The 15180-nt window shown below is 35.8% G+C and overlaps 1 protein-coding gene across 2 annotated transcripts in view; it reads left to right on the forward strand.

Moving 5' to 3' along the window:
- LOC149420560 (uncharacterized) overlaps positions 1–15180 on the forward strand; it is a 289868-nt gene that overhangs the window by 119529 nt on the left and 155159 nt on the right. Inside the window, exon 3 of one of the 2 annotated variants that reach the window (XM_089636786.1) lies at positions 6648–6753. In XM_089636786.1, coding sequence (XP_089492912.1) covers positions 6648–6753 — 106 coding nt within the window. The remainder of the gene's footprint in view (positions 1–6647; positions 6754–15180) is intronic. The other variant, XM_089636787.1, reaches the window with a different exon arrangement.

Consider the following 15180-nt stretch of genomic DNA (forward strand, 5'->3'; position numbering starts at 1 on the left):
ATCTTACCAAAAGTTCACCAACTCAACGCATCTCCGGAAATAAATTGGATCTTTGATAAAATTTGGCTTATAATGGGGAAAATATTTGCAAGTGCGAAGCATAAAACATTTTTTAAAAACATTTCATGTTTTAATATTACCAGAAGAGCGAAGTGGCATCTATTATAAAAGCAAGATCCCTAACAAAATAAGATTACTAGAACGTTTCACCAAATAAATTTTGTGTGGGAAGAAAATTCAGTATAAAAGGTTCTTTTAGCTTGAATTCTTTTTATTTCATATAAAATCGAGAATCCACCGGGAGTTTTAAAGTGGGAGTTGGGGAAGGGTGATGGAAAACTTCGTTCCTGTGAAGATACTTTAATTTAATACTTAGAGGATTAATAATTTACGAGGAAACCTTATACCACCAGCTTCGTCCATTTGTACCTGGTCATCGTACATGCCCTAATAATCTTCAATACACAAACAATTTATTATTTTTATTTTTTATTTTAGTTTATTTAGGAAACAATATGAAATAAGTACTTATATTCAAAACTTCAACATTAAATTTAACTGAAAATATATCTATAGTAATCGGCTTATATGCCGATTTTACAAGTGAATTTTTTGTTTCAATGTTTGACATGATGAGTTCGAATTTTTCCAGTTTGTAAATTTCTTCTTTTGAAAGGCAATAATTCTCAGGCAATTATATTAATAAATGCTTACAGCATCGAAAATTCTATTTTTTTTTGTGAACAGAAATATGTACATTGTTAACATATTTTTACATAAAAAAAATACAATTATTTTTTTGAGCTAAAGAAAAAAATGTAATATGTAATTCTTGATGTTAATTAATACCTCCCTAATTGAGAATAACTCTTGTTTTTAGAGGAGTGTTCATTATGAGTTGTATACAATAAATAATTTCAGGACTACTATCGTAAATGTAGACATTAAAATTAATGAACATACAGGTACAAAAAACAATATTATGACAAAAAAATTAAGATCCCCTGATATTTACGTGTCTGTCATGTAATATTGTACATTATAGGTAGATACTTAAATTTCTTCATCATAAAAACTATGCATAATATGTTAGCAAGAAAAAAACTGGAAATTAGTCCGAATTATCACCGCTAAATGTGAAATATGGCGCTAGCGTCCAAAACTATGCGAATATAATGGAGGGTGTGGTTGCATGCCCTGTGACGTGAAGTAAAAATAATCAGTTTCAGAAAATATATTTTTTTTGTATTTGAATTCTGTACATAACATTTTTGAATTGATTTTTCTCTTCCATGTCGTTGCTTGCTTCCGTTGCCATAAAAATAACACATTTAAAAATTTATCCCTGACACAGCAGAGGAATGGTAATTTTAAAATTGTTCCAACTTCAAGGTTATGAAGGTAAGTTTCCGACTCAATGAATTTGTATGAAAACGGGAATTTACTCGTTCGGTGCAGGCGTCGAATATTTTTCACAGCTTTGACGGAAGCTTTCTTCCACTTTGCTGGTTTGAGCTTTAAAAAAGACAAGTCATCTAAAATAATCACGGTAAAAATTCCCCTGCAAGTAAACTATTCTATTTTATGAGTTAAAGGAAATCGATGAAGCATTATTCTAAAGATTTTGGTTTTCATGGAATCGTAAATATAAAAAAAAGTATTGAAATTTCCAGTAATTATTTCAGTTTTAGTTATGCAGTTTTGCGGTTATTGATTGGTTATCGAGTTTTGAATAACGTCAACATTTACACTAGTGTTATGCATCAATGAAATTATGATTTCTAGTGTTTTTACTGTAGTATATTTAGATAAAGGAGAGTGTCTGTGCCCTGTGGCATGCCGGCGGGTTTTTGCGTGGTGGATACTGAGCAGGCGGCCTGGATTTTATTTGCATACAAATCTATAGTTCAGATATTGATTGATGGAGTTTTGCACACTTTAAAACAAGAGGAGATCACTGACTACATTAGATTTCTATAAACTTTACGTGAACCCCGAGCAACGCCGGGAAAATCTGGTGGTTACTATTTTAACAAATGTTTTATGAAATTTGAAAATTTGTAAAGTCTAGGGATGGTATTCTCAATAACTATTCATGGAACATCCAAAAACTGCACAGATAAATGTGTTGATCTGTTCAACTCTTCAAAATTTTTTTATTTTTATTAACGACAATTATAATTACAAAGTTAAGTATATTATTCGCAGTCTTTATATTTTATACTTGTAGTATAACTTTTAGTATCGCCCTGATGAAAGACCCCATCTAGAAACGAAACAGAAACTTGAAATAACTAGCCATCTTCGATGTCTGAAAGATCTTATTAGCCAGGTCTTCTCCACCTTTCCTCCAACTCTATCCAGCCTTTCAACGTACCCCAATATTTGGAGATGTCCTAGTTCCACAGGCTCCGCGAATTGGGACTCTTATGGTATATAAAAAAATGAAAAATTAAAGAATTACAGAAAAACATTTAATAAGTGACAGGGTGACCATTGCAACATATAACATAATAAAATATTTGATTTATTCATTTCTTGTAAGTTGTAAAGACCTTTAACCCTTACTGTATCTAATAATTTTGTAGATACCATCAATAATTCATTATTCTCAACCCTATATTCTGGAAACGTTCTGTCTACTTATATATTCAATCTGAGTATATGATTCTAATCTTCTTCTGATTTACAATCAAAAACCATAAACATCAAAGGATATATTATAATATTCAGCATTTAATCGTCTTAAGATACTTACTTTGAATCAAATATATTTTCAGTGGCAGTTCAATCAAAAAAATGAATTGATAATACAATATGCTGTGTACTGATAAAGGTATTAAACAAAAAATGTATGTTTTAACCAAATACAATCTTCATAGGTAAATAAACCACAGTTAAAATGGCTGTCGTCTATTTATAAGTTGGCATTGGTGATTTTCTGGAATTCCTAATAAAGCTTATACCGAGGAGCACATTTTTTTATGACAAATTAATTGTTACCACTGAATAGTTAAACCGGTAGAAGCGGGCTGTGAACGTGTCCGCATACCCGAAGTAAGCTCAAATTTTCTTTACTACTGGTGAATTTAAAAAGCTCTTCATAAATACCGACTTTCTTCCATGAACAGAAAATCAATTTCATTTTGTCTGTTGTCTGCAAGTTGAAAGATTTTATGTAAATTATCGACTTCATTGTTTTCGGTTCCATGACAAATTAGAGTTTGAAAAATCACAACACTTTTGAAAGATAATAAAGTGTTGATAACCAATTTTGGAGGCGTGTAAATTATCGCCATTTTAAATGGATTTTTGGCTGGATGATTCTGTGGTTCTCCAATCCGCAGAATCCAAGGTTGCGTGGTTACTCTTGGTGTGTAAAATCAGAATTCGGAAGTTTTAAATTTAGTTTTATTTTAACAAACTCACGTTACAATAATTTTATAAACAAAAGCAGATCGCGTACGTTAGAATTAGAGAGAGAATTGATGCCTGAATTACATCTGCCGAGTGCTCGGTCGAGACAGTGCTTTAGGCCAAGTTTTCGGCTAATATGATCGGTACAGTCGGTACTCGAGTACCTAGTACCTGGCGAGACATTAGATAGAAGCGAGACCCAATGACTCGGTCGTATAAGTACCCTCTTCACCTATATACTCAACTCGGCGCTTCACTCGCTCTCCATTTGGTCAGTGCGATCAGCCGAGTCAGTATGTGAAAGAAAAAATTCAAAACTTTTTAGGAGAGCTTGACAATTGTTGTTGTAAAATCTGTTATTTTTTTCTTTTTCCTCCATCGCGAAACCATGTTAAGAGCAATTTAAACTATTCTCAATGAACAGACTCGCCCACTGTCTCTTCTACATATCACCTCTACTCTCCAATATGTTGCTTGGCCGATTAAAAAAGCGAGTGACTTGACCGAACACTCGGAAAGTTTAATTCGGACTTAAAAAGAATTAAAAAAAACATGTCTTAAAACTTTACCTAAACAAACATATATCACACGTCTATTGATTTTATGTTCGGTGGTTGTTACGAATATAATGTCGTATGTCGTCATGTCTTGCTCGAATTCTCTTTTAATTTTATTGTGTTGATAGAAATATATTTTATGAAATGTTTTAATAGTACCTACGTAACAAATTAGGTATTTATATTTAGATTCAGTCTACCCATGTCATAAATGATTTTGGTCCTAGTGGCAATACTTTGTTTTTAAATTTTCCCCACACAGGAAGCCCTGGGGAAAATAATTTCCCTCAGGCCATATTTCATCTTTGGGGATGCTGTATGGAGAGTCTTTTTAGGAAAAGGAATGAAATAAAGTTTAGGAGCGGTAAAAGGCATGTGGGGTGGGTAGGAATCTAGGTCAGTGTGTCCAGGAGTGACTGAGGGATGAATCCATCCATCCCATCATCCGCCGCCAAGACCTGAACACATCTCACCCAATAAATCCGGACACTCCTGCTGAGTCACCAAACGTAGCGAACCACTTGGGGTGACCTATGGCAGAGATTTTAGTTATCCACTAAATGGTCCCGGGGTGGCGGTACCCACACCCGCCTCCCAAATTGAAAATTACTGGTTGACGTTTCACATTTTGAAAGATAGTAAAAACATGAGATATGACATGGAAGCGTTCCGACAATCGCCAATCAATGAGCAGACAGATATGCGTTTATCTAATGAAAGTTATTATGATCAAATTTCACAGAGAATTGACCTCTTTTAGAATTTCATGCGTGTTTCTATTATCTATGATGTCTATTATTAACTCATGACAGGCTGTGATGTATGGTAATAAGTTGGGTATTCAAGCGATAGATGGCACTAGTCAGAAAGCTTACTCCAGAGTCCGACAGATGTTGCTAGAGTGTAGCAATTGCCTGTGGGGTATCATTGTCAGACTTCAAGCTTCTAGAACTAGAGAATTACCAACCCTCGGGTAATGAACAGTGTAGCTAAATTCAGACTTATTTATTGTAACGTAAATACACGCAATTATTGTAAAGAACCTTTTACTATATCAAGAGTTCCCAACACACTAAATCTGCAAGAAAAGGCAGAGATATAACACAGGCCAAGATCTTATGAGCTTTTAAAAAATAGAAATCCCAATTATTCAGTCAATTATTAATGGTAACTTATGTATTTGCGCAGGAATACACAAAATTCTAAAATCATACGACAAGTATTTAAGCTAATATAAGGAGGATAGTAATTTTGGGTACTACCTACTCCTCCACTTAGCTGCGGGATAGTTAAAATACAAAATCATTAATTTGTAGTCGAAAATGTAAACTAACACTACTAAAACGGACTTGACCCCGTCCACTGAGACAAATAATGGGGGATCTTATAATAAGTACAACATGGCTAACCTAAATTTGTGAGAGAGGCCTATAAAAGAGCATACGCCATGAATACATAACAGACGAAATAGCTATATTTATATGATGGAAACGAATGGGTCATAGAAGCCTTAATAGTGAAGTTTTAATATTCTGCTTGCCTGTATCCTAAATATAATGGGCTAACTTTTATTCCATGGAAGTTGGAATTGAAATAAATTGTAAATTAGTAGTCCTATTAATAGTAAGACCACGCGTCCAAAAAAATGTATCTAATTTACTTTTATTTAATAAATCTTTATAAAAAAACTTTCTCAGAAATCACAAGATTTGTAAGTAGGTGCTTAAATATCTACCTAGTTACTCAATTATAAATCATAATAATATATTTTTTTTAAATTTTCAAATAAGTAATACTTTATCATAGAAGAATAAGGTAATACCGGTACAGGTAAGACGATAGATCCTGAGTTCGATTCCTAGTTGTGGCCATTATCTTTTAATTTATTTATATCTTGTTCTATTTGTTCCTTATTCTTATTCCTATTACGTTATTCTTCATTCATATATTACATTGATGGTAAAACCTTTTAAATAAGTTAATTAAAAAGGCTGTTCCTAAATAGTAATTTGTCCATAGAACCCCCCCCCACTAGGGTACCTACTCATGTGAATGCTGTAGTAAACATACCCCTTTAAACTGTCATACCCTTAAATTAAATATACCATTCCTGAGAAAAAGTCCAATTATGTCCAATTTTCCAATTATGTCTCAAATTCAGCATCTAAATTTCGCAAAATAAAATTAGTTAATGTTAATTGAGTGTTAATCTTTAGTGACCTACCAGGTGAGTATGGCACTGTATAATGTATATTATCTCCATATATAGTTAGTAATAACATGGATCATTGTAGATTTGTATTATACATTACAATGAATTAAAAGACAGACGAAATGCAAAACGGTCGAGTTAATACAGGAGTTCGCTACACACAGTCAAATATTTTGAATCTAATATCTTTCTTCCTTTGGAGGTTTTGGGTTAAAAACCGAGTGTAAATAATGTATGTATGTTTGTTTATTTGTGTGTTTGTTTGTATGTTTTTTGTATGTTTGTATTATTTTTTTGTATGTTTGTATGTATGTTTGTTTGTATGTTTGTTTGTATGTTTTATCCATATAAGATTGAGAATAAATCGCACTTGAAGTGAAATGACACTAAACTGCGCTATATAAATGCTATGTTATTATTGTTATTAATAATTGTGTAGGTGAGCGACTAATCCCTCGCAGTTTTCTCCCTGTTTGCAGGTTTCACTGATTTGCAAACGCTATTCCTGGCCTGCTTCGCGACACTTGTACCCCTGCTCGTCGCCCTGTTCCTAGCCTGCGGACTTAGGTAAGTAAACACTTTTATTTTATTATTTTAACCTAAATAATGTAATTCATTTAAACCAAAACTAGGCTTTTATAACATACTACAGAGTATTTTTTAGGCTTCTGGGGAATATTTTATACTATTTCATGTTTAGGAATTAAACAATTATTTACAAGATTTAAATTTTTAAATCAATATAATATGGTAAAATATATACAGTATATGATAAGTGTATAAGTTTCTTTAATTATCTTGATATACAAACTAACAATTATACATATTTAAATACTCAACGATATTTGGTCAATGTATATACGACAATATAAACAAAAACCATTCAGATAAATAACAGGAACAGTAAAAACAATATTAATAATTGAGCGTGTGTATGCGTGATTGCCAAAACGTCCCTCTAGCTCGTTTTTGTCCAACAGACCATTTTTGACGAAATTGAGTTAAGTATGCAGTTGTTCTCAGAAAGCATTTATTTATACGATACAAATGATTTTTTTAATGTGTTTTCAAGACGCAGTTTGTCTTAAGTCCGCCAAAATTAAACAACATTCCGAGCGTGTCACTTTAAATCATTTAAGTAAGCTAATTTCATTATATATGAATTATTCGTAAAAAAACTTTAAAGCACAATTTCTCCCGATTTACGTTTTGGTCTGTTGGATAAAAACGAACTAGAGCAATGAAAAGTTGATGCATTGTCATCAATAACGAGTCTATCTGCCAAGTTTTAGCTCGATAGGACCTCGGGAGGTGGGTTAATTTCCACTTCGAAGACTTGCATTCATTCATTAACACAAACATAATCGAAATTCAAATTCATGTATTAAAAAAAAACGAAAAGTATTGGATGAAACACAGACTATATTTCGAATCCGTCCCAACAAAATCAATATTACAATTGCGATAAGTTTGAACATGTCTATTGCGTTGAAATATTTCGCGATAGTTTAATTTTCTTTAATTGGTCAATGTTTGTGGACACCTTATGAATACTTGGAGCAAATGCATGAGTTTGTGAATTTGGGAAGTATGTTTAGCTGATAAGGATATTGAACTAAGACGCAAATGGTAGAAAAATTCGAGGAAGCCCAAGGACGACATGGCACGATCATGTGAATTAAATTACACATAGAAAAAACTGTCAATAAACTGAGGCATCTAATTTACATATTCAAACGCATGAGCAATATCGTTAACATAAGAACCATGAGGCTTGTTTATGATGCATTGGTACTTTCATCCATTTCCTACGGAATAATCGCCTGGGGAGGAACATCAATAACCATGCGAAACCTCTAGAAATTGTTCATAAGTCTATCATTAAGATAATTAACCAGAAGACCAAGACATATCCCACCGATCAATTGTTTCAGGAAACTGACATTATGGAATTAAGACGGATCTACTGTGTCCAATGTCTTAAATTTATATACACTCGTCCTTACAATTTCTGTAAAAACCCAAATCGTTCTAGCCAGAGACAACATATGCGTGTACACAGTGCCTCACTGCAAAACTAGGCTAGCCCAAAGACACATTAAATATATTGGCCCTAAATTGTTTAATTCCTTGCCGAGTTCCATCAAGATGTGCCAGAACCTAAACTCATATAAAATAAATGTTAAAAGCTGGGAAAGAAAAAATCTGGAAGTGAGAGAATTATTTCTATAATTTGTACTACGAATATGATACCTAAAATATGCCATTACCATCCACATTAAAAAAAACTAATTTCTATTTGACTTCAACTTTAACTGTTTATTAAATATTTATTTATAGTTTATTAACTTTTATTAATTACGCAAAAAATCCAGTAAAATCATATTAATCTAACTATAGGTACTATATATATATATATTTTTTTTTATTTAACCACCACTGTTTTGAATTCATAACTTATAATGCCCAGGCACAGGCTTCTCCTTTGTGGGATTTTTTTTTACTGTTTTATGTTTTGTATAATTATAAATGTATCAAAAAAAAAAAAAAAAATACTTGTGGTAAAATGAGGCGTATGTAATAAATGGAGAGAGGGATGTAAAGAATATGTATGACGTGGAAGTGAATAGTAGAATAAGTCAGGAACGCCCGAGGAAGACAAGGCAGGATGACTGAATCAAATATAAACTTTTTCATTACATTACAACACTATTATTTCCACCTTAAGACTACCCCAGGTCACTAGAATTCACAACTTCAACACTTTATTCCAAACCATTACAGCGACCAACGTTGGGCATACGTCAGCTAGTTATAATATATACTTATAATGAACCACCTTCTGAATTAGGGTACCGAAATCTTATAATTATGCATTTTTGTGCAAAATTCATTAATTGGACGTATCCACAAAACATTCAACTACATCTCGTAGATGTACACATGTTCAACACATAAAATCAAACGGTTCAATCAAAATGCTAAAATTTTAGAGAGGTACACATTTCTATAGATTTGGATAAACTTACAGCGGTTAATATATGAAATAAATGTCAGTCCTCCAGTCTCTGCGGACGTAGGTTCAATCCTCGCTCAAAAAACTTTTGTTGTGTTGTCGATAAAGTTTTAAAAGAGTTTTTAAACATTCACAGCAGAGAACCAGTCCCTGAGGAAGAAGGTTCAATCCTCAGTCAAACCATTTTTCTTCTTCTTTGAAATTGGCTACCAGCTGGTCCAAAAGATGGCACAACTAGGTCGAAAATTAAAATTGTATTATTGTAAGAAGACATTTTTTTTAATGGGCTGATTTTTTACTTTATCGGAATTGAACGTAAAAAAAATTGTGTCTTCTTTTTTCCGGCCTCTTGCAAGGCTAGCATTAGTAATTTGAAAAAAAAAACGATTTAAGCACAATGTTCGACTGTTTGTTGATATTGTAACAATTAACTTGATGAGAAAGTCATTAAAGTTGTTTAGTGTTTAATTATACGAAAACATTATTTCGAAATGTATTTATTTAATTTCAAAATGTAGTAATGTAAATTGGTGAAGATTTTAATTCATTAAAAGCCAAAGGGTTTCCGTCCACTTAGAATAGAGCCTTAAATTAATTTACCTGTAAAACGTTGACAAATTCAGGAAAAGGTGTATTCAGTGACCCGTGGAGATGACAGCTCTAAATTCCAATCGGGTTCCGTTCCACGTTCCCTTGTACAGCTTTAGATACGAGAGGGTGGAACCCAGTTACATCTAATAACTAAGTTACATCTTAGGTATCCATTTTAGGTAGGTACACGAGTTCAGAATCCAGTTACACCGGTACGCGAGAATGTATCTCGCGCACTTGGTGGAACCAATTTATATACATTAGATGCACTACGTTTTATGGATATAAGCCTGGTGCGGTTCTAGACTTTTCGTGAGCTATACATAGTTTTTCAGCTATAACAACAATAAAAGTGTCTTATTTTTCAATCTTGCTCACCGAAAATTACAGACCGTCGTCAATGCTACTCAAGCTGCAATCTCATTACACCGGATAGATCAGATACACCAAGACTGGAAACAAGTTGCACCGGGTACACTAGATACTTCACTGTTTAGGTACATTCATGAAGTTTCCATCTGGAATTCAGTTACACCAGTTAAGGGATTTATATTACGGCGTCTGAGGCGTATCGTAATAATACTATAACCCTAATTCAGAATGTGATTAATTATAGGTAAATACAGGGTTTTCCAATAAAAGGTGTTATTTTGATATTCAATCGTAAAAGATCAATGGTTTTGTAGTGGTACGCAACTACTTCATTCGAACGAAATTCTAGAAGTCTCGATTTTTCCAAACAAGCTTCTTGGATGTTCTATTATTTATTTGTTTGGAAAATTCTACATAGCAACCAAATTGTTCCAGAAGCTTCTTCACCTTTTAAAAGCGATAGCATGAAGAATCTAGTCAGTCTCTATTCTACAAATCATCCTGGAATTACTGTATTGAATCCATCACCGACCTCAGCTCTGACCACAACCCCGTGTTGTTAACCCTCCAACGCTTCGCCCCCACGCCACCACCTACAATGAAAACCAAAACTGATTGGACATACTTTTCGCACAGAGTCGGCGAAAAAACCCAAATAAATTCATCCATCCAAAACACCGCGGACCTGGACCTCGCGGTTGACGAACTCACCGAAACCATCTCCTCAGCAATATCCGAAGCCTCAAAATCTCACCTCATAAAAAGCCCCCCCCCATTCCAAGATTCTCTCCCCTCTCCAATAAAATCACTCATCCAAACAAAAAACTCCCTTCGTCGCCAATGGCACAAATATCAAAACCCCAGAATCAAAACGGTCATCAACCGCCTTCAAGCCCAAATTAAAAAAAAAGCACTAACAGAGCACTCCAATTCAACCTGGAACGACAAGCTACAAAGCATCAACCTACAAGATGGCTCCTTATGGAAACTTGCAAAAGCCCTTCAAACCACCTCCACACCAAACCACCCCATCCAAACCTCATCCGGGCTCGTCTTCGATGACCCGGATAAAGCTGAGGCGTTCGCAGACAGCCTAGAAAAACAATTTAGCCCCAGCCTCAAACACGCCGACCCCATACACATTACTAACGTCAACCGCAAAGTAAACTCAATCTTCAACAACCTCCCCTCCACCAACATTCATTTCACCACACCCGCAGAAGTTCGCCGAACTATAAAAAGTCGGAAGAACAAAAAAGCTCCAGGTCCCGACGGCATCACAAATTTCGCACTAAAAGCCCTCCCCCGCAAAACAATTCTGGCCCTAGTAAACCTCTTCAACACCGCCCTTCGACTGCGCCACTTCCCCAAAAGCTGGAAGCACGCCCACGTCATCGTTTTAGCCAAACCCGGCAAAGACCGGCTCCAGTGCGAAAACCACCGTCCAATCAGCCTCCTCTCCAACATTGGAAAAATCTTCGAACAAATCCTCCTCACCAGGCTCCTCAAGCATATACACGAAGTCTCTACACTTCCCGACGAGCAACACGGCTTCAGAGCTGAACATTCCACCCTTCATCAACTCCTAAGAGTCACCGAACTCATTCTCGGCGGCTTCAACTCCCAGCGGTCAACTGGCACCATATTCCTGGACATAGCCAAAGCTTTCGACAAAGTATGGCTCAACGGCCTACTTTTCAAACTCCACGACACAGGGATCGATCCCCAGCTACTCGGGATCTATCCCCAGCTAAAATCTTTCCTACATCGCCGCACCTTCCAAGTGAAGTACGGCAGCGCCCTCTCCACCACTCGCTTCATGACAGCAGGCGTCCCCCAAGGATCCCTGCTGTCCCCCACCCTCTTCAATATCTACACACACGATATTCCCCTTCCAGAAAATTCAACCCCCCACTCCAAAAAAGCCATTTATGCCGACGACACGGCCCTTTTGGCACAATACAGCTCTCCCAGGATGATAACTTACCGACTCCAACAAGACATCAACAAACTCCAAGACTGGTATGACAAGTGGCGCATCGATGTGAACCCCTCCAAAAGTGTAGCGGTTTTCTTCTCTCATAGAAAGAACCGTTGCACCCCTTGGAGGGCTGTAACTCTTCACGGCCAAGTCATACCATGGCACAACACCGCCAAATATCTTGGAGTGACCCTTGACAAAAAACTTTCCTGGACCGCCCACATTTCAGAAACGCTTAACAAGGCCAGGAAAACCTCTAGTGCCCTCTACCCCCTCCTTCATGCAAACTCAAAAACCTCTCTTTACAATAAACTCACCATCTACTGCGCTAAAATCAGACCTATCATCACCTACGCCTCCCCCATCTGGGCCACGGGGAACACCAAACGTCTGGAACAATTCCAAAATGCAACGCTCAGACGATACACCAAAAGTCCATGGTTGGTCAGAAACTCGATAATAAATTCAGGCACGAAAATCCCCCCACTTAGGAAACACATAGTCGATCTGGCCAAAACTTTCTTCAGCAACCTAGCATCAAACCCCAACCCCAGCATCTCTAGCCTGGGTAAACCCAACCCAAGCGACACCCTCTCCAAATACCCATACCCCATCTCCATTCTACTCTCCCCCTAATGTGCGGGCTTAAAATAATATATTTTTAAAAATAAATAAATAAATCATACATACCAAAATACAAAACAACTAGTATTGTACAAAAAAAATAGTACCCCCGCCTTAAAATTAAAATAAAAAAACAATCTCACATCACTCAGTCGCCTAAAGGCAGCCCGCACATAGGGCACAAACCCCCCCCTCCAGGTACCTGCGCACTTCAGACAACGAGAAAAAAAGCTCCTAACAAGAGACTTTGCACCTCGGAAAAAAAATCCATTAGATATCATCTAGTCAGTCATCAATCCGCCATCAGTTAACAAGGTGCTCAACGAGTGATAATCCGCGCACCTCACTTGCGCGAAGGACATTCTTCCCGGCTCTCATCATGGACTCCATCGGGATATCATCATAGCGCTTTGGCCCAGATCGCCGTCCCTGGCCAACGCTACATGGATTACAGCGCCCTAGTTCCAGCGTCTCTGACCAGCGCTTCATCCACTCACCATGACCACCACGAGGACACGTAGCATCTTCACTGGTCTACTCAGCTCCCGCTCAACCGCCTACAAGGTCCACCGCACCTTCGGCCTTCCCGTCAGCACTGGAGTACTGATTGCCAAGATCCGGGCCAAGAAATGGGCCTCATCACTCAAGATGATTTGTATTTGATTCAATCAAGTGAATTTTAATAATTCAAATGCGTTGTTGATGCGTGTATTGTTCTATTTTTATCAATGGCGTAGTTTCTACTTGTCAAATGTCAAAAAATTTCAGCTTTAAAAGTAACATCTACCAAAATAGCGGGCTATTCAAAATAACACCTCTTATTGGAAAACCCTGTATATTACACTTAACAATAAAGATCCAGATGTAGATAAAGGATACACGTGAACTTTCACGTGTATCCTTTATCCACTTGAGCAGAGTGAAGTGATATGGCCCTTCCAAGTCGAAAGTCGCGAATGCCGATGTTTTTTCAGAGACCCGTCCGGGACAATTTTTTCCGTAAATGGCTCAAGTGTATTGTTAGATGTTTACGTCCGTAGCCAGCAGTGGCTACACCAGCTTCACTAGATACACCACTTTTGTTACTACGACAGGGTAAGTCTTAGTTACAGCACAAATACCCAGGTTATATCCATACTAGTTACGCCGGCTATATGAGATACGTCGAAAACACTAGGTAAAGCCTGTGTTCTTTACAAACCTCTGGCATTATTTTAAACGCTGGTACTTAATGTTATGTGTAAATAGCATCCAAGCTGACGCATCATGTGAACGTATATAGTAGACTTGACTGAAATCAGTTTTATTATCAGATTTATTGAACAATTATTTAGTTATGACTTTCGAAGTAAGTAAGTAGAAATAACGCAGTTAACTACAGGCAGGTTGATAAGGTGAAATGCTAAATAACGCTGCCTTAACACCTCCTGGCTTCATCAAAATTCACAAATCGAGACATGTATACTCATTTGTGTAGAATGTAGACTGTGATAATGTATTGTCTTCATAATCACATTTATGCCTTTAAGGTTTTTGAATTTATGTTGGTATGTTATATTTGACATCGCCTTAGCAAATAATAGTTTCCACACTAAAAAACGGCACTGTTAACCATCGATTATCAACCCGTGTCAGCCATTGGACAAATTGATGGTTATTGTAATGGCTGATTAAAAAAATAAGACCTAAAATAAAAATAGTACAATTTACTTAAAAGTGCAAAACCGGTCTATGTAACAAAATTTTTCATGTTCTGTTATTATAAGAATCACACATTAATTTCACAGAACTTGAAAATTAACTTTAAAATTCCATGAATTGTTCAAATTCTACGAAACAACTGGCCATAAATATTTTTACATTAGCAGTTGTTTCGTGTTTGATAGGGCAGAACTGGCTTGTCAGTTAGGCCACTTTTGTATGCTGGCAACTCTAAACCCGCTCTAAATAAATACTAAAACTATTTTTAAGTATATATTTATTCTTATTTAGTATAATGCAATATCCCACAAAAAGAATGTTAAACCTATTAACTTATGATATTAAAAGCAGCCCATGTATTACTATTATATAGAAATAATTCAATCAATTACTTGTGCAAAAGCGGTCTAACTGAAAAGGAGCATAAGAGGAGAAAATTCATATGAGTTTTTAAAAAATATAGACCCCTTTAAGTACTTGATACTAACAGCGTTACTTAATAAAAAACAATTTACATTCGTTAAACGGTGTTTTAGTTACACAGTGTATAAAGTAAGTGAAAGTAATAGATTCGGGTTGATATCAATAAAAAATATCTTTCACTCTGTTTTTTAAATTTGGCACTAATGTTTTTTGCGGCTTCACGCATGCGCATTAAAATATTCTTCAAACGCCAAAACCGCGGTTGACAGCTGTTTTTATGTCTATT

The sequence above is a fragment of the Hesperophylax consimilis genome, chromosome 10 (assembly GCF_061612785.1).
Source record: "Hesperophylax consimilis isolate HC1 chromosome 10, BYU_Hcon_1.0, whole genome shotgun sequence".
Lineage (NCBI taxonomy): Eukaryota > Metazoa > Arthropoda > Insecta > Trichoptera > Limnephilidae > Hesperophylax > Hesperophylax consimilis.